The sequence below is a fragment of the Rana temporaria genome, chromosome 1 (genome assembly GCF_905171775.1).
Source record: "Rana temporaria chromosome 1, aRanTem1.1, whole genome shotgun sequence".
Taxonomy (NCBI): Eukaryota; Metazoa; Chordata; class Amphibia; order Anura; family Ranidae; genus Rana; species Rana temporaria.
In genome coordinates this window covers 635,104,951-635,123,959 of record NC_053489.1, presented here as the reverse complement: position 1 = coordinate 635,123,959, position 19,009 = coordinate 635,104,951, and the positions used below count along the sequence as shown (strand labels likewise).

At 44.6% G+C, this 19,009-nt stretch overlaps 1 protein-coding gene across 1 annotated transcript in view; it reads left to right on the top strand.

The window, feature by feature from the left end:
* The first annotated feature begins 666 nt into the window (after positions 1–666).
* SLC2A9 (solute carrier family 2 member 9) overlaps positions 667–19,009 on the top strand; it is a 469,231-nt gene continuing 450,888 nt past the window's right edge. Inside the window, exons 1-2 of the mRNA XM_040335426.1 lie at positions 667–755; positions 11,383–11,448. Of these exons, the coding sequence (XP_040191360.1) occupies positions 726–755; positions 11,383–11,448 (96 nt within the window). The 5' untranslated portion in view covers positions 667–725. The remainder of the gene's footprint in view (positions 756–11,382; positions 11,449–19,009) is intronic.

Below are 19,009 nucleotides of genomic sequence, written 5' to 3'. Positions count from 1 at the left end.
GAGAGAAGACGGGCACAGAGCGGGGGGAGAGAAGACGGGCACGGGGCGGGGGGAGAGAAGACGGGCACGGAGCGGGGGGAGAGAAGACCGGCACGGAGCGGGGGAGAGAAGACCGGCACGGAGCGGGTGGAGAGAAGACTGGCACGGAGCAGGGGGAGAGAAGACTGGCACGGAGCAGGGGGAGAGAAGACGAGCATGGGGGAAAGATGGGCACGGAGCAGGGGAAAAGACAGCACGGGGAGAGAAGACTTGCAACTTCCCTGCCTGCCCAGGTATCGGGTGAGGCATCGGAGCATTTCCCCCGAGTACAAGTACTCGGGGAAATGCTTGGTATCGGTACCGATACCGATACTAGTATCGGTATCGGGACATCCCTACTTTATACTTCCGAGTTCCATTTTACAGAAAGTCCATCAAGAACTCAGGCCTTGAAGTCTCTGACCTTAGCTCCTGCTACGTTGACATGATGAAGAACTTGTGAGATGAACTGTCAGTATATTGCATAACTGAAGTCCATGTAATTGGGAAATAAATGGCTATAAAATAAATTGTTTTATATTGATTATGCACTGTTAATGATTTATCGTTATAAAATATACAGTCCAGCCAATATTTGGTAGAATAGTAGTCTGAGTTTAATGATTAATATCTGTTTCATGTGTTTTTGGCTCACTTAGTCGCTTTCTCTGTTACATCTGGCATACAACATAAGGACAAATAGCACAATGAAAGAAGCAAATGGAGCCAGCCAGCCGGTGGGTACAATATCTATCGATGAACATTTGTAGTTGTTTTAGAAATCAAATTTTTGGATAAACTAACCCTTCAAGTGTTTATATTTGGGGTGAGTGGGTAATGTTGCAATGTCATTGTTTATTTTTAAGACTTGGATGTTTGTGTTGGAGTAAATCCATTTGACTGGCTTATGCTCAAGCATTTTATCAACTACCTTGGTTATATACAGTATATTGAACATGTATGGTAAAATACATTTTTTGGCTGTATCGATTATAAAGGCAATCAGTAATATACATATACAGTATCTCACAAAAGTGAGTACACCCCTCACATTTTTGTATATATATATGAATATCACGCTGCTTTTGTATTCATCAATGGCTGCTTTTGTTCCTCTAATAAAAAAAGCGGTGTTTGTTCTCTTATGTGAGTACACCCCTCACATTTTTGAAAATATTTTATTATATTATTTCATGTGACAGCACTGAAGAAATTACACTTTGCTACAATGTAAAGTAGTGAGTGTACAGCTTGTATAACAGTCTAAATTTGCTGTCCCCTCAAAATAACTCAACACACAGCCATTAATGTCTAACCGCTGGCAACAAAAGTGAGTACACTTCTAAGTGAAAATGTCCAAATTGGCCCCAATTAGCCATTTTTCCTCCCTGATGTCATGTGACTCAATAGTGTTACACGGTCTCAGGTGTGAATGGGGAGCAGGTGTGTTAAATTTGGTGTTATCCCTCTCACTCTCTCATACTGGTCACTGGAAGTTCAACATGGCACCTCATGGCAAAGAACTCTCTGAGGATCTGAAAAAAAGAATTGTTGCTCTACATAAAGATGGCCTAGGCTATAAGAAAATTGCTCAGCATAAATGAAAAGTAGGATTTTAATTAAGATCTCAATGAACACAAGAAAAATTTCCAAAATGTTGTCAAAACTGAGTTTTATAAAACATTTGTTTAGCTCATTACATGAAAGTAAGGCTAATAATATAACTTAGATTACACAATCTTCAGTTTTACTTAAATTAGTTGATGCAAAAATGAATACACCCCAAAATAAAAACTACTACATCTAGTATTTTGTATGACCTCCATGATTTCTAAGGACAGCACCAAGTCTTTTAGAAATGGATTGAACAAGTTGGCGACATTTTGCAAAATCTATCTTTTTCCATTCTATAAGAACAATTTTTTTTAGAGCCTGGATGGTGGATGGAGAATGATGCTCAACTTGTCTCTTCACAATTCCCCATGGGTGTTTGATTGGTTTCAAATAAGGAGCCAAACTTGGCCAGTGAATCACATTCACCCCGTTCTTCTTCAGAAATGCAACAGTGGCCTTGGATGTGTGTTTTGGATCATTGTCATGTTGGAAATGTGCACGATGATCAAGGACACGGAGTGATGGTAGCATCTTCTCTTTCAATATAGAGCAGTACATCTGTGAATTCATAATATCATCAATGATATGCAGCTCCCCGACAACAGCAGCACCCATGCAGCCCCACAGAACGAAAACTGCCACCACCATGTTTCACTGTAGGCATCATGCATTTTTTTTGTACGCCTCACCTTTGCAACGCCGTACAGTTTTGAAGCCATCAGTTTCAAAAACATTTATCTTGGTCTCATCACTCCAGTGTACAGAGTCCCAGTAGTCGTCTTCTTTTTCAGCATGGGCCCTGGCAAAATTCTAGGCAGGCTTTTTTTGCATGGTCTTTAGGACAGGCTTCCTTTGCATGCCATTCCCCTGCAGTGTACGCTATATTGTGCCACGGGGAAACAATAACCCCAGTTTGGCCTTCTACTTCTTTAGCCAACTGCAGTGAACTTGCATGGCGATTTTCTTTAACCCTCCTCATCAGAAGACGATCCTGTCGAGGTGTTAACATCCATGGATGGCCTGGAAGTTTCTGTGAGATGGTTGCAGTCCCATCTCTGTTACACTTTTTAGTATCACTTTTGCTGCAGTATTCTGACTGAGAAGTAAAGCTTTGCTGATCTTTTTGTATTCTTGACCTTTCACGTTTAAAGAAATTATTTTCTTTCTTAGGACTTGTGACATTTCTCTTCCATGTGGTACCATTGCTGACAGCATTAATGGGAGGGGGTTTCTTTGTTAAGTAACACCCATTTATAATCAATTTACCCCTGGACACCTGTTTAATGAGAAATTATTATTATATTTTTTTGTTGTTGTTACTTTTACATTGGATGGAACCATGTTCTGAGTGGATGGTGATGAAATAAGGAGAAAACACACTTGATTGATTCGTTCATCAGGCTTTATTTGACCCATATATGTGAAGAGACTTTAGATCTGGTGAGAGTTCATAAGACCCTACAGACTTTGATTCTAGATTGATATATTTTAGCACTGGTTTTAGATTTGTATTTGGACTTCCCTGGGGTGGGCAGTACTTTTCCAGCTGCTTAGGGAGTTATATTTTAAATAAAAAAATACAAATTTTGCACTGATATACTGTATACCTTATTAGTTAAAAATCATAAGGCAAGTGAGATTTGGTATCAGTAGCTATATTATATTATGGTGGGGAAAAGGGAAATGTAAGTGGTTTTAGAGTAAAATTTGGAGAATGTTTATGCTATATGTTAGTGGAAAGACTATATCTGAAGATACAAAGACAGGCAACAAGGACAGAATCAAGGTGGTATATTTTTACTGTACCTTTTTTTTCTTTACAATAGTTTTTATTGATTTTGTAAACAATAAAGATCCGAATACCAAGTACAAAATAGCAATACAATTACAATGACCTTAGCACTTCCAATACATTATGGGTTATTGGTAATACAATTAGGGCATGCTAACAAATTAGAAGGATAGTTATCCCCTTTGTTTTGACTGTCATTTCAATGTTTTTGTCAGCATTTTCCCATCAGAAATAACCAAAGTGAACTATACAGACATTGTAGCAATAGCAGAGTACCTGACATTTGTTTATATCAGCAAGAACACTGGGTAACTCTGTCTTGGAACTCAGATAGTACTTGTCAAACTCCTTATAAAACCAATAGAATACAAAGTTGAGAGGAAAATAGAGAGAAAAGAGGTGGGAGGGGGGAAGACCGCAAGCTCCGATTCCCACCACTCAAAGGCTCCTTAACTCAGAGCCGTACGGGGATCACCGGTCAAGTAACTAATCCAAGGGCTCTAAAACTTTTTCGAAGACCCCTAATTTGTCATTCAGGACTGCTGAGAGCCTTTCATTCATCATGAGCCATGAGAGCTTATACTTAAACTGGTCAAATGGGATTGCAGCTGACCTCCAATTCCTGGCTATAGTTATTCTGGCAGAGGTGAATATAAAAGTAAGAAACCTCCCCTGTTTTTTTGAGGCCGCATCAACTTTTAGCCCCAGCAGGGCTTGTTTAGGGGATTTAGTGAGGTTGACCTGGGTAAGGGTATAAATAAAATTGTACACCCTTATCCAAAATCTACGCACCTTGGGACATTGCCACCATATGTGGTAAGCCGTTCCATCTTGTCCACAACCTCTGAAGCATTTTGGAGAAGCTCCTGGAACATATGTGGCTAGCCTGGTTGGCACCATGTACCACCTTAGAAGGACCTTATAGTTTACCTCTACAATATAGGTGTTAATAAGAGATTTGGAAGCCGCTTGGGCAATCAAGTGCCATTCCTCTAATTCAAGGTGTTCTTGGAGGTCTTGCTCCCACTTGACCATGTAAGCTTGTTTGACCAAAGAATGTATCAAGATAGTGTACAATTCAGAAATATGGCCCCTAATTTTATCATATTTATGACATAAGTATTTCATGGGCGTCATGGTTGTCAGGTCGCTCTTACGAGACAATGTGTGCAGGTAATGTTTCAATTGAACAAACCGGTAATATTCGGAGTCCTGCATCTGGTATTTTTCAATTAAGGTCTGTTTGGTGAACATGCCGTTATGATCACAAATGTCTGCAAAGTGCAGGAGCCCTTTATTTGTCCACCAGTTGAAAGCATGAGGGGTGAGGCCTGGGGTGAATTCCTTGTTTCGCAGCAACGGAGCCAATGGGCCATGCAGAGATTTGAACAAATGAGGTTTAGATAATCTATCCCAGATACTAAATGAAAGGGAGAGGGAGGGGCATAAAATAGGGGGTCGGTCCCGAGCTGGTTATCATAAAATATGTGATATCAATTTGGATGGGCATGACTGCGATTCTATCTGCATCCATAATGGAGGAGGCTGGGAGGAGTGGAACCGGATAAGCTGGGACAGTTGTCCAGCATAAAAATATTTGAGCATATCAGGGACTTCCAAGCCCCCCTTCATATTTGGGGTCTATAGTGTGCGTCGGTTCACCCTAGGCCTCTTGTTTCCCCAGAGAAACTGAAGTAGCTTCCTTTGAAAGTTCATTAAGTCAGTTTTGACCAAGGCAATAGGCAACGTACAAAAAAGGTAGAGAATCCTAGGAAGGATATTCATCTTTTTAGAGTATAGTCTGCCGAACTACGATGGAGGATGTATCTGCCAACTAGTCAAGTCTGCCCCTAAGCGTTTGTAGAGTGCAGGATAATTTAGGGAGTACAGGGAATGTATTGAGAAAGTTAGATTAATACCTAAATAGGGAAGGGCCACGGGTTCCCATGCAAACTTGTAAGAGGATTGAAAGGGGTTTCAACGATCCGATCCGGTAGGGAGATATTCAACGCTCTGGATTCTTCCTGATTAATTGAAAGGCCAGAGAGCCTAGAAAAGGGCTGTAATATAGCATGGAGATTCAGGAGGGTGGTGATGGACACGGAGATCATCAATAAGATATCGTCCACGAAAAATGCGGCTTTGTGTTCTCTATCCCCACATTCTATTCCCTTTATATCTGTACACTTGCGGATTTTGATAGCTAACGGTTCTATGGCCAGTACAAATAATAAGGATGACAATGGGCAGCCCTGGCGAGTCCCCTGTTGGATTGGAGAGTGGACGAGTAGCTGTTAATCATTAGGGATGCTGCAGGTGAACTTTACAGGGCTTTTAGAGTCAACAAAAACTGCGGACCAAATTTATATCGTGATAAGACATAGAAAAGGTAGTCCCATCATAGGGAATCGAAGGCCTTCCGAATATCTAAAGAAAGCCCTCCAAATTTGATCGAATAGCTGAGATAATGTCTATTATTCTTCTGGTCTGGTCAGACGCCTGGTGGCCAAGAATGAACCCTGCCTGGTCAGGGTGTATATAACATGCAAGGAAGGTGTTTAGTCTACAGGCCAATATTTTGGACAGAATTTTCAAGTCTACGTTGATCAAGGATATTGGGCGGTAATTGGAGCAAGCTCCATGTCTTTCCCTGGTTTCGGAATAACATGTATATATGCTGTGTTTTCATGGGCTGGGATGCTATTACCCTTGCGGATGTCATTGAAGTACTTGCACAAGTGGGGGACGAGAATTTCTTAGTATTTCCGGTAGTAATAAAAGCCATCTGGGCCAGGGGCCTTAAATGGATGTAAAGATTTAATGGCAATTTTAATTTCTGGCTCTTAGACTTCACCTTCCAAAAGCTTGGTATGAACTCGTTGGAGCTGTGGTAAAGGAACATTTTGAAAAAAGTTGTCTGCTTTCTCTATCGAGAATTGGGCCTGTTGGCGATACAATGACGAGAAAAAGTCTTGGAATTCTCGTGTTATTAATTGCGGATTCTGGGTTGAATTGCCCATTACACAGTTTCAATTTGGGTAAAGTTGGGGAGTACTTCCGGGGTACTAGTTTCCTGGCTAGCAGGGTAGTGGGTTTATCTCCCATAGTGTAGTATCTATGCTTTAACCATCAAATGGACTTTTCTGCCTGGGTGGTGAGGGTCAAATTTAGTGCCAATCTGGCTGAATCAATTTTGTGTCTAATGTCTATGGACGGGTTATTTTTCTGTTCATCTAGGAGGTGTTGTAACTCCATCTCCTGCTGCTTGATGGTACTGTCCCGATTACCTTTAGACCTAGCCGCTAACTGAATAAGCTTCCCCCATATGGTAGCCTTATGGGCTGCCCAATTTATGGCAGGAGATGTCTCCGACGATAAACACTGTACCTTTTTAACTTGTGTGCTGAGCACAGAACAAGAAAACATCCTGTAGCTTGGAAGACTGATTATATGGACCATTAACCTTAGATACTTTAATATTGAAAGTCAGAATTCAAATTGAGATGATGGATCCAGATCTAAACATAAAAAAAACTATAATCACATCAACAGGAATGATCATGAACAGGAGATAAAGCTTTAAAGCTGATCTCCAGACAGATAGACAGATATGCACACAGGCTAAGTTCCTAATTTTGACCTGGTATCAGCCTGAGATGTGGATTGAGGTTCGTGATACGTACCTGACTATGGTTATCACCTCTACAATTTGGATGATCCAACTAGGATATCTACATCAGATATACTATACCACTGTACGCTTATTCCGTATGCAAAAGAGAGATTATCCCTTATGTCATAAATGCCAGCTGGGCGAGAATACTTTCATTCACATGGTGTGGGAGTGCTCCAAGGTAAGGCCCTTGTGGTCTCATGTGACGAAGTTCATTGCTGACAAATTTGTACTCCCCAACATGGAAAACCCTTTAGTATGTATTCCACTCTATTGCATGACATATGAGGCCTGGGGATGTCCCAAAAAATGTAAAAAGGTTGGGTCCTGGTTGGTTGACTATTCTGACGTTAGAGGGGGTAGTGGATTTTTTAAGGTTGAATCGTCAGGATAGTGGATGGTTGTAAGAGAAGTTGCACACAAGATGTTTTTTGGCTGTTCTATTTTTCGGTGGAAAAACTGTTTTCTATGTTCTTCTTTTTTTCTTTGTTTGAATTTTATACACTGACATGTGCAAGTATATTGAGGTTACTATTGACTCTTTAGGGGTGGAAAAAAGAGAGAAAATCATTTACCAGGTTATGAGGTGCATTGGTGGTCCGAATTGCTTTATTCGAGATCGCAATTTGGTTGCTTATGGTGCATGTAATATGTGAAAGTTTGTTTTGTTTAAGATGTATATTTTACATTCTGATGGATAACTGTATGTACTGGACTTGATAAATGTATGTAACCTTTGCTGTGTGTTAATAAAAAAAAAAACTATACAAGGCCATGTGCCTTTAACATTGGCCGCGTACACACGGTTGATCCATCCGATGAGAATGGTTTGACGGACCGTTTTCATCGGTTCACCGCTGAAGCAGACCGATGGTCTGATGTGTGTACACACCATCAGTTCAAAACCTGATCGGGTCAGAACGCGGTGACGTAAAACACACGACGTGCTGAAAAAAACGAAGTTCAATGCTTCCAAGCATGCGTCGACTTGATTCTGAGCATGCGCGGGTTTTGAACCAATGCTTTTGTGTACTAACCATCGGTTTTGACCGATAGTCAGCCGTCCATCGGTTCGATTTTAAAGCAAGTTCTATCATTTTTGTCCAAAGGACAACAGAACGATGGGCCGCACACACGGTCGGTTTGGACCGATAAAACTGGACTTCAGGCCGTTATCATCGGTTTGGACCGACCGTGTGTACGCGGACCCAAACCTGAAGCTTAGTTTTAATGGTTAGGTAATTAAAATAGGAATAAGGGAAAGACAATCCAATCTTTTTGTTCAAGCAGTTATAGAAGTTTTACAGTTGTGAATTCTCATTGAAAAGACTGGGCTGGGGGGATTTGTTCACTGGGCCAGTACAATATGTTATAATAGAGTCTGCTTGGCCAGAGGCCCTGAGTGCAGATACTCCCAAAATTAAGATCAGCATTGGAACCAAAACTCGAGACAGATGATAGTTATACAGCTATGTGTTTACAGTTCATATTTGTGATCAGAGCACCTGACTGAGGGAAATCTTTCAGCTTTCACTTGCTCTGTGTTTTTGTAATATTATGAGATTGAATCCCAAGACATCCAAAGGAATCCAATGCTGGAGGAACGCGAGTCTGTGAAATGGATTTCAATAACATTAACATTATAAAATTTCGTTTTATGTGATGAAAAAAAAATGACGTAATTGAAGCATGCTTAAATTTTATGTGTCGTTTTTCAAAACGTCAACTTTTACTTCACAGAAATTGACCGTGTGTAGCAAAAACGTCGTTTAAAACGACGTTTTTTCATCCGCGCATTCCCAGAAGCTACTTATGAAGCGAGCTTCAATGGAAAAACGTGGTGGAACGTAACCTCGCTTTGCTAGAACACTGTGAGAAAAACGATGGTGTGTAGGCAACTTCGTCTTTGAAAATTGAAGTTTCAAAAACGTCATTTTTTACTTCACAGAAAATGTCGTTTTTTTTCATCACATAAAGTGATGGTGTGTATGCGGCATTAGGGTAATTATGGCCAAGATAAGTAAACTTATACAGCGACAATTCTTTATTCATGAGGGAGCAGCACTTTTGCACCATAGGGGGATCCGACACCTTCCATCTAAGGAGGATAGATTTTCTAGCATAGTACAATACATAAAGAAGGAACAATCGTTTATGGTGAGTGGTTTCAATAGGCTCACACATCCCTAGCAAATGCAAGAGTGGGTCTATAGGTACCACCAGCCCACTACTTGTACTAACATCAACTACCACGTCTCTCCAAAATATCTGCAGAAGAGGACAAGAGGTGATGTTCAGTGTAATGCCGCGTACACACAACCGTTTTTCGGGTTCTAAAAAATTAATTTTTTTTTTAATGTCACTAAAAACGATTGTGTGTGGGCTTCAGAGCATTTTTCGGGTTCTAAAAAATGGCCAATTTTTTTTCGAACATGCTCTAATTTTTCCACAATGTTTTTAACATGGTAAAAAATGGTCGTGTGTGGGCTTTAACGACGTGAATCACATTCATCACGCTGTAACAGACAGAAAAGCGCGAATCGTCTTTTACTAACACAAAATCAGCTAAAGAAGCTCAAAGGGTGGCATCATCTGAATGGAACTTCCCCTTTATAGTGCCATCGTACGTGCTGTACGTCACCACGCTTGGTTAGAGCATTTTTTTTCACGATCGTGTGTAGGCAAGGCCGTTTTAATGATCGGGTTGAAAAAAAATGCGTTTTTTCTAGACCCTTAAAAACGTCATTTTTTAGAACCTGAAAAACGGTCGTGTGTATGCGGCATTAGTTTTCCACCACACATAGCATTTTGCATTTTTTGCCAAAAAGTTCAATTTTGATCTCATCTGACCAGAGCACCTTCTTCCACCTCTTTGCTGTGTCCCTCACATGGCTTCTTGCAAACTGCATACAGGATTTCTTATGGCCTTCTTTCAACAATGGCTTTCTTCTTTCTTCACATAGATCGGCACCGACACAGCGTATCTAAAATACGCTACGCCGCCGTAACTTACTTGGCTTTGTTTCAAATCCACAACGAATTTGCGCCGTAACTTACGGCAGCGTAGTGTATCTCTGGCTGCGGAATTCAAATCGGCGATTAGGGGGCGTGATTCATTTAAATGAAGCGCGTCCCCGCGCTGAATGAACTACGCATGCTCCGTTTCTAAATTTCCCGCCGTGCATTGCGCGAAATGACGCCGCAAGGACGTCATTTTTTAAACTTAGACATGACTTACGTCCATCCCGATTCACGGACGACTTACGCAAAAAAAAAATTCAAATTTAGATGCGGGAACGACGGCCATACTTAACATGGCAAATCTAACTATACGCCGCAAAAAAGCAGCTTTAACTATACGCCGGAAAAAGCCGACTAGAGACGACATAAGAGAATGCGACGGCCGTGCGTACGTTCGTGGATCGTCGGAAATAGCTAATTTGCATACCCGACGCGGAAAACGACGCGAACTCCACCGAGCGGACGCCGAAGTATTGCATCTACGATCCGAAGGCGTACAAAGCCGTACGCCTGTCGGATCAAACCCAGATGCCGTTGTATCTTGGTTTGAGGATTCAAACTCAAGATACAACGCTGGAAATTTGAAAGTACGCCGGTGTACTCTCACTGTGGATCTGGCCCCAGGTTCTCGACTAGATTCTGGGCAGTTTTCTCAACGAGAAACCTCAAAGCCTCGTACACACGCTCGGTATACTCGGCAAGAAAGCTCTGCCAGCAGTTTTCTTGCTGTTTCTGGCCGAGAAAACCGAGCGTGTGTACGAGGCTTTAGCCTTAAAAATTTCAGTATTTAACAACAAATGAAACCCTCATAGACTTTAATGGGCTTTTCCCCCAATTTTGAGTTTACCAAACTTTGAGCAAGATTTGTGGAACCCCTGACAAATCAAACCTGGGCAGATGTGTCCATCATTGCTTTATTAACTTATCATTCTCATCATTTTTTTTCTCAACATGTTTCAGCCATTGAGCAGTTGCCAGTATGTGATATTTCTTGCGGTTACTCTTATTTATTTTGGCATATACTGTATATCTCATATTTCTCAGATGCCTTCAATTATAAATGTAAAACAAGAAGGTTTGTTGTAAACATGTGACTAGCAGTATTTCAGATAAGATTACAAATATAGTGTCATACTTCTTTGTACGTTCAGCTCTGCAATATCTTATCATTGAGAAACTATGCAGAAAATAAGTTAATATGTTCGTCAGATGGAACATGAACACATAAAAATCACTAATAGCCTCATGATGTTTGTTTCAACAGGACAGTTGTAAAACGAGCCATCCTGACAGCATGCCTAAGAATGAGAAGGAAGGAAAACACAAGAAGGTAAGTAACTATTAGTGTTGCTCACGAATATTCGCATTGCGAATATTCGACTCGAATATAGCATATTCGAGAAATCGCGCTATATTTCGAAATTCGCGGTGAATATTCGCAATTCCGAATATTCGATTTTTTACAATTTTTTTTTTGAATCAGATCACATCCTAGATATCTCCATCGACGTCTAAAAGCATTGCTGGTATCATTAGAGACCCTGGGCCGAGTAGCTGAAGCGTTCATTGAATTTTCCAGAAAGATCGCAATGCGATTATTCGGCAAACGCAATATCGCGCGATTATTTTCCTCGCCCCGATCTTCCGCATCAGAGCGATTTTTACAGTTTCATTTTTAAAACAGATCACATCCTAGTGATCTCCATAGACGTCTGAAAGCATTGCTGGTATGATTAGAGCCATTGGGCCGAGTAGCTGAAGCGATCATTTTATATTGCCGAATATTCGCAATGCGAATATTCGGCAATAGGAATATTGCGCGATTATTTGCTCCGCCCTTTTGCATCAGAGCCAATCAGAGTTCTCCTTCCACACTCGTCACAGGTTAGCAACCAATAGGAACCTGCCTGCATGGACATTATATAAGCTCACTCCCAGCACCATTTCATTGCAGATTCAGAAGCTGGCTATAGAGTGTGGAGGCTGTTTCTGTGTTCCTGGTTTCCTGTGTCTTTGTTCTTGATTGATTTAGATCATCACCAGCATTGCTATTTAGTGATTCCAGTGGATCTTTTCCAGTATATCAACTGCTTTTTTCAAAGCAATAGACCCAAGAGCTTTTTTCAAAGCTACGTTTTGTGCTGTTTTGTGCTGTTTTTTTCATTTGTGTTACTGTTTGATCCTGCAATCCTCCCTGTTCAGTTATATTTGCAAGAGATTTCAGAACACATATTGATCTGAGCTTTATAAAAGAGCTTTTCTAAAAGCTAAGTTTTGTTCATCTTGTGTTACTGTTAGATCTTGCAGGTTCGCTGTTCAGTGATATTTGATAGGCATCTCAGTTCAAATTTTGTTTAGTTTTCCCTAAAGAGCTTTTATAAAAGCTAAGTTTTGTGTTCAGTTTAGTTAAATTTTGTGTAGTAAGTGTACACACTGTTAGTGTACATTTATTTCATCTAGCTTAGCTTAGTGTGTGTTTAGTGTCTGTGTTTTGTGTTTAAAAAAAAAAAAAAAAAAAAAAGTTAGTGTTTGTTTAGTGCTTTTTTTTTTTTTCTTTAATTTTGTAGTCCTTGTCTGGTGTACTACTTTTCTTATAGTTTAGTAGCTGTCTGTGTACGTCTTTGTCTGCGTGCCTGTCTTGTAAAAAAAACACAAAAACACATTTTGTTCACATTTTCCCCCCCAATAAAGTTTAACCCCCCCACACACATATCAGCAATAATGAGCGGCATCCGTGGCCGTGGCAGCAGGGGTAGGGGAGTTACTCCCAGTGCTGGATCGCTGCCAGCACGGGGTACCTCTCGTGCCCCTACTAGTGGTAGAGGATCGGGTGCAAGGGGAGTACGCCTTATCCGGGAGTTCTTCCCATCGGGCAGCCGCCCGATATTGCCATCTCAGGCTCAAGTAGTGGTGGACTACATGGGGCACAGCAGTGCCACTGAGTCGTCGGTCCCGACTCACAGTAGTACCACCATTACACCGTTGCCTGTACTACCCCCCCCCCAGCCCCCAAGAGTCCAGCATCTTACTGTTCGACAGCGACAGTGATAGGGATCTCTTGGGGGAGGCCATGCATCAGGCAGACCTCCAGCTCTGTCCTGATGGTCAGGACCTTTTTGAAGGGATGGATGAGGAGGATGGGATACCTGCTGGCAGTATCCCAGAGACATCCCTTCAAACTGGTGCTGCTGTTTTGGTGCAGGAAACAGCAGCACCTAGTCAGACCCAGGCGTGGGTGAGGGGACAGCGGAGCCAGGCTAGAGGCTCCATGTCACGTGGTTCCCTCAGACCAACACATCTCAGCCCTTGGTCTGACATCTCTGGGGGCGAAGAGGGTGACCCATCATGGTTGCCATCTGACGCGTCGGCTCACTACGTCAGTGACGACGGGGAAGGTAGGCACCCTGGTGAAACGGTGCGCCAGGTCACCACCAGGGAGACCATCGTCAGGGTCTCCACTGGTGATGGCAGCAGGAGGTGTCAGGAGGAGGAGCAGCAGCAGCAGCAGCAGCAGCAGGCAGCTCCACCTGTGCGCACCGAATCCCAGCAGGTGCAAGTAAGCGTCACCCCATCTGACAGGAGGGCGGTGCTGAAGTCACCTGTCTGGAATTTCTTTACCCTGGTGGCAGACAACCCTACCGTGGCCATCTGCCGGATTTGTAAAGTGAGCGTGAAGAGAGGGAAGTGTTTGGCTCGGGTGGGTACCACAGCCCTGAACCAGCACCTGAGGATAAACCACTGGGCGTTGTATGAAGAGATGAAGCGTGGTGGTGGTAGCAGCGCCACCACCACACGTGAGCAGGGTACAGCAGCCCCTGCCACATCTTCATCTGTTTCCAGCAGGTCATGCCCCCCCGCTCCCTCTAGTAGAGGTACTGGTACCGGCAGCCAGACCTCTACTTCCACAGCACCCTCCACGTCTGTGTCCCGCACTGCCGTCCGGCGCCAGGCGTCGATTTCAGACGCCTTTGACCGCACCACTCCCTTCCCCCCTGGAGACCGACGTGTGCGTTCCCTCAATGGGCTCCTGGCAAGGGTTATTGCCCAACATCTGCTGCCCTTCAACATAGTTGACAGCAACCCCTTCAGGCAGATGTTGGAGCAGGCCCAACCCCAATGGCGTGTCCCCAGCCGCCATTTCTTTGCCAGGACTGGTGTCCCTGCCCTACACCAGCACATTGTGCAGAATGTAACCCTGTCGCTGGATCACGCTGTCAGCGACAGGGTTCATCTGACAATGGATGGCTGGACCAGCAGGCATGGGCAGGGACGCTACATCAGCTTCACGGCCCATTGGGTTTCCCTCCGAGGCGTCGGTGAGGGATCGTCGGCAACCGATCTTGTGGTGCCGCCCCGGGGTGTCCAGGGGAGAACTGCTGGTCTCCCTCAAGCCACTGTCTCCGCAGCTGCTGAGCCTCCCAGCAAGCGCCCCCGTAGCTACTCAAGTGTGGGGCACGTGCGCTGTCAGGCCGTGCTCCAGCTTGTTAGTTTAGGGGACCGGAGACACACTGCAGAAGAAGTGCTGAAAGCACTTCAAGCTCAGGTCCAGAAGTGGCTGACACCCCGAAGGCTCCAGCCAGGTATGGTTGTCTGCGATAACGGCAGCAACCTACTCGCCGCCCTCCATGCTGGCAGTCTGACGCACGTGCCCTGTCTGGCACATGTCCTCAACCTGGTGGTGCAGAAGTTCCTGCGCACTTATCCAGGGTTGAGTGACATTGTGGCAAAGGCGCGTAGGATTGCCAGCCACTTCAGGCGCTCCCCAACCGCTACCGCGTCCCTGTCCAAATTGCAGCGGAAGTACAATCTGCCCCTTCACAGGCTGATTGTGGACAGTGTGACGCGGTGGAACTCCACCCTCCACATGCTGAAGAGGTTGTGGGAGCAGCAAAGGGCGGTGAGGGAGTACCTGATGGAACTAGGCACTCAGAGGGCTTCACCACAACTCCCTTTCATCGCCTGTGCGGAGTGGGGGCAGATAAACCAGGTCTGCCAAGTGTTGTCCTCCTTCGAGCAGGCGACCAAGATGGTCAGCAGTGAGCAAATTGGCCTCAATAGCGTGCTGCCAATACTGTTCATGCTGGAGAGGACACTAGATCGCCTGCTCGAGGCTGGGGAGAGTGCCTTGGTGGAGCAGGAGGAGTCAGCAATGCTCCACCGAGACCAGGGCCAGGACGAGGAGGAGGAGGAGGAGGATGATGATGAAGAGGAGGAGGAGGTGGTTGCTGGTGTCGTCCCGGAGTCAGGGCCTGGTCAGGAGGGAGAGCCGGTGTTGGGGGCACCGATAGTCCGGGGGTTGGGCATGTCTGAGTTTGACCAGCAGCGCCTCAGGGAAGAAGAGTCGCACCTCATTCACCTGGCCAGCATTGAGGAGTCACAGCGGGCTGTGCTCTTCCCCATGGCTGCCCACATGCTGAGATGCCTCAGGAGGGACCCCCGGGTTAAGACCATCAAGACGAGGGATGATTTCTGGATGGCCACCCTTTTGGATCCCAGGTGCAAGGGGAAACTGGAGCAGTTCATCCCAGCCAGCCGGAGGCAGCACCGGATGGAGGAACTGCAGGCAGCCATTGTCAGACGGTTGGAGCAGGCAACTCCCCGGCCTCCAGTTGTCCCCCCTCATCTCACCCAGCAGGTGGCTGCACCCAGCTGCAGCCGAGCAGGGGACCTAATGGAAGAGATGAGGATGTTCTTCCAAACCGAGCGACCCAGTACCACCACCAGCAGCAGCAGCAGCAGTCACCACCAGCGGCTGGCCCACATGGTGGCAGACTACATGGCGTCCGTCGGTGCTTCTGACAGTATGAGCACCGACGACCCCATGGAGTACTGGGTTGCCAGATTGGACACCTGCCGCGAGCTCGCTCAGTATGCGCTGGAGTTATTGTCTTGCCCCCCCTCCAGCGTACTATCTGAGCGGACATTCAGCGCGGCAGGTGGGGTGGTCACGGACAAGAGGACCCGTCTGTCCACAGACTCCGTGGACAGACTCACATTCATAAAGATGAATGAGTCCTGGATCGGCGGTGACTTTCTGGCACCCGTCGTCGGTTCAGGGCGCTGAAGGGTCCCTTGCCATGCATTCCCTGATGAAGCCCCGGACCTGATGTATTTACAGTGCTGAATATAACTATTTCAACATCAGAGAAAATCAATGTTAATATTTGGTACAGTAGGCTTTCTTTGCAATTACAGCGGTCAAACATTTCTTGTAGTTTTACACCAGCTTTGCACACACTGGAGGAGGGATTTTGGCCCACTCCTCCACACAGATCTTCTCTACATCAGTCATGTTTCTGGGCTATCGCTGAGAAACACGGAGTTTGAGCTCCCTCCAAAGATTCTCTATTGGGTTTAGGTCTGGAGACTGGCTAGGCCACGCCAGAACCTTGATATGCTCCTTACAGAGCCAATCCTTGGTTATCCTGGCTGTGTGCTTTGGGTCATTCTCATGTTGGAAGACCCAGCCTCGACCCATCTTCAAAGCTCTAACTCAGGGAAGGAGGTTGTTGCCCAAAATCTTGCAATACATGGCCCCGGTCATCCTCTCCTTAATACAGTGCAGTCACCCTGTCCCATGTGCAGAAAAACACCACCAAAGCATGATGCTACCACCCCCATGCTTCACATTAGGGATGGCGTTCTTGGCATGGTACTCATCATTATTCTTCCTCCGAACACGGTTAGTGAAATTATGATCAAAAAATTATATTATAGTCTCATCTGACCACATGATTTTCTCCCATGACTCCTTTGGATCAGTCAAGACAATTATGTCAGCAGTTATTTCACACCCTATATACTCTTATTAAGACTGCTGTACATCATGGCAACTCCTGCCCATGTGATATGACTCTGTATCAACTACTACTGTTAATACTGCTACTGCTGCTTCTGCTGCCCAGTCAAGACACCTATGTCAGCAGTTATTTCACACCCTATATACTCTTATTAAGACTGCTGTACATCATGGCACCTCCTGCCCATGTGATATGACTCTGTATCAACTACTACTGTTAATACTACTACTGCTGCTTCAGCTGCTGCTGCCGCCCAGTCAATACACCTATGTCAGCAGTTGTTTAACACTCTATATACTCTTATTCCTACTGCTGTTCATCATGGCACCTCCTGCCCATGTGATATGACTCTGTATCAACTACTACTGTTAATACTACTGCTGCTGCTTCTGCTGCTGCTGCTGCCCAGTCAAGACACCTATGTCAGCAGTTATTTGACACTCTATATACTCCTATTCCTACTGCTGTTCATGATGGCACCTCCTGCCCATGTGATATGACTCTGTATCAACTACTACTGTTAATACTACTGCTGCTTCTGCTGCTGCTGCCCAGTCAAGACACCTATGTCAGCAGTTATTTGACACTCTATATACTCCTATTCCTACTGCTGTTCATCATGGCACCTCCTGCCCATGTGATATGACTCTGTATCAACTACTACTGTTAATACTACTGCTGCTGCTTCTGCTGCTGCTGCTGCCCAGTCAAGACACCTATGTCAGCAGTTATTTGACACTCTATATACTCCTATTCCTACTGCTGTTCATGATGGCACCTCCTGCCCATGTGATATGACTCTGTATCAACTACTACTGTTAATACTACTGCTGCTTCTGCTGCTGCTGCCCAGTCAAGACACCTATGTCAGCAGTTATTTGACACTCTATATACTCCTATTCCTACTGCTGTTCATCATGGCACCTCCTGCCCATGTGATATGACTCTGTATCAACTACTACTGTTAATACTACTGCTGCTGCTTCTGCTGCTGCTGCTGCCCAGTCAAGACACCTATGTCAGCAGTTATTTGACACTCTATATACTCCTATTCCTACTGCTGTTCATCATGGCACCTCCTGCCCATGTGATATGACTCTGTATCAACTACTACTGTTAATACTACTGCTGCTTCTGCTGCTGCTGCCCAGTCAAGACACCTATGTCAGCAGTTATTTGACACTCTATATACTCCTATTCCTACTGCTGTTCATCATGGCACCTCCTGCCCATGTGATATGACTCTGTATCAACTACTACTGTTAATACTACTGCTGCTGCTTCTGCTGCTGCTGCTGCCCAGTCAAGACACCTATGTCAGCAGTTATTTGACACTCTATATACTCCTATTCCTACTGCTGTTCATCATGGCACCTCCTGCCCATGTGATATGACTCTGTATCAACTACTACTGTTAATACTACTGCTGCTTCTGCTGCTGCTGCCCAGTCAAGACACCTATGTCAGCAGTTATTTGACACTCTATATACTCCTATTCCTACTGCTGTTCATCATGGCACCTCCTGCCCATGTGATATGACTCTGTATCAACTACTACTGTTAATACTACTGCTGCTGCTTCTGCTGCTGCTGCTGCCCAGTCAAGACACCTATGTCAGCAGTTATTTGACACTCTATATACTCCTATTCCTACTGCTGTTCATCATGGCACCTCCTGCCCATGTGATATGACTCTGTATCAACTACTACTGTTAATACTACTGCTGCTTCTGCTGCTGCTGCCCAGTCAAGACACCTATGTCAGCAGTTATTTGACACTCTATATACTCCTATTCCTACTGCTGTTCATCATGGCACCTCCTGCCCATGTGATATGACTCTGTATCAACTACTACTGTTAATACTACTGCTGCTGCTTCTGCTGCTGCTGCCCAGTCAAGACACCTATGTCAGCAGTTATTTGACACTCTATATACTCCTATTCCTACTGCTGTTCATGATGGCACCTCCTGCCCATGTGATATGACTCTGTATCAACTACTACTGTTAATACTACTGCTGCTTCTGCTGCTGCTGCCCAGTCAAGACACCTATGTCAGCAGTTATTTGACACTCTATATACTCCTATTC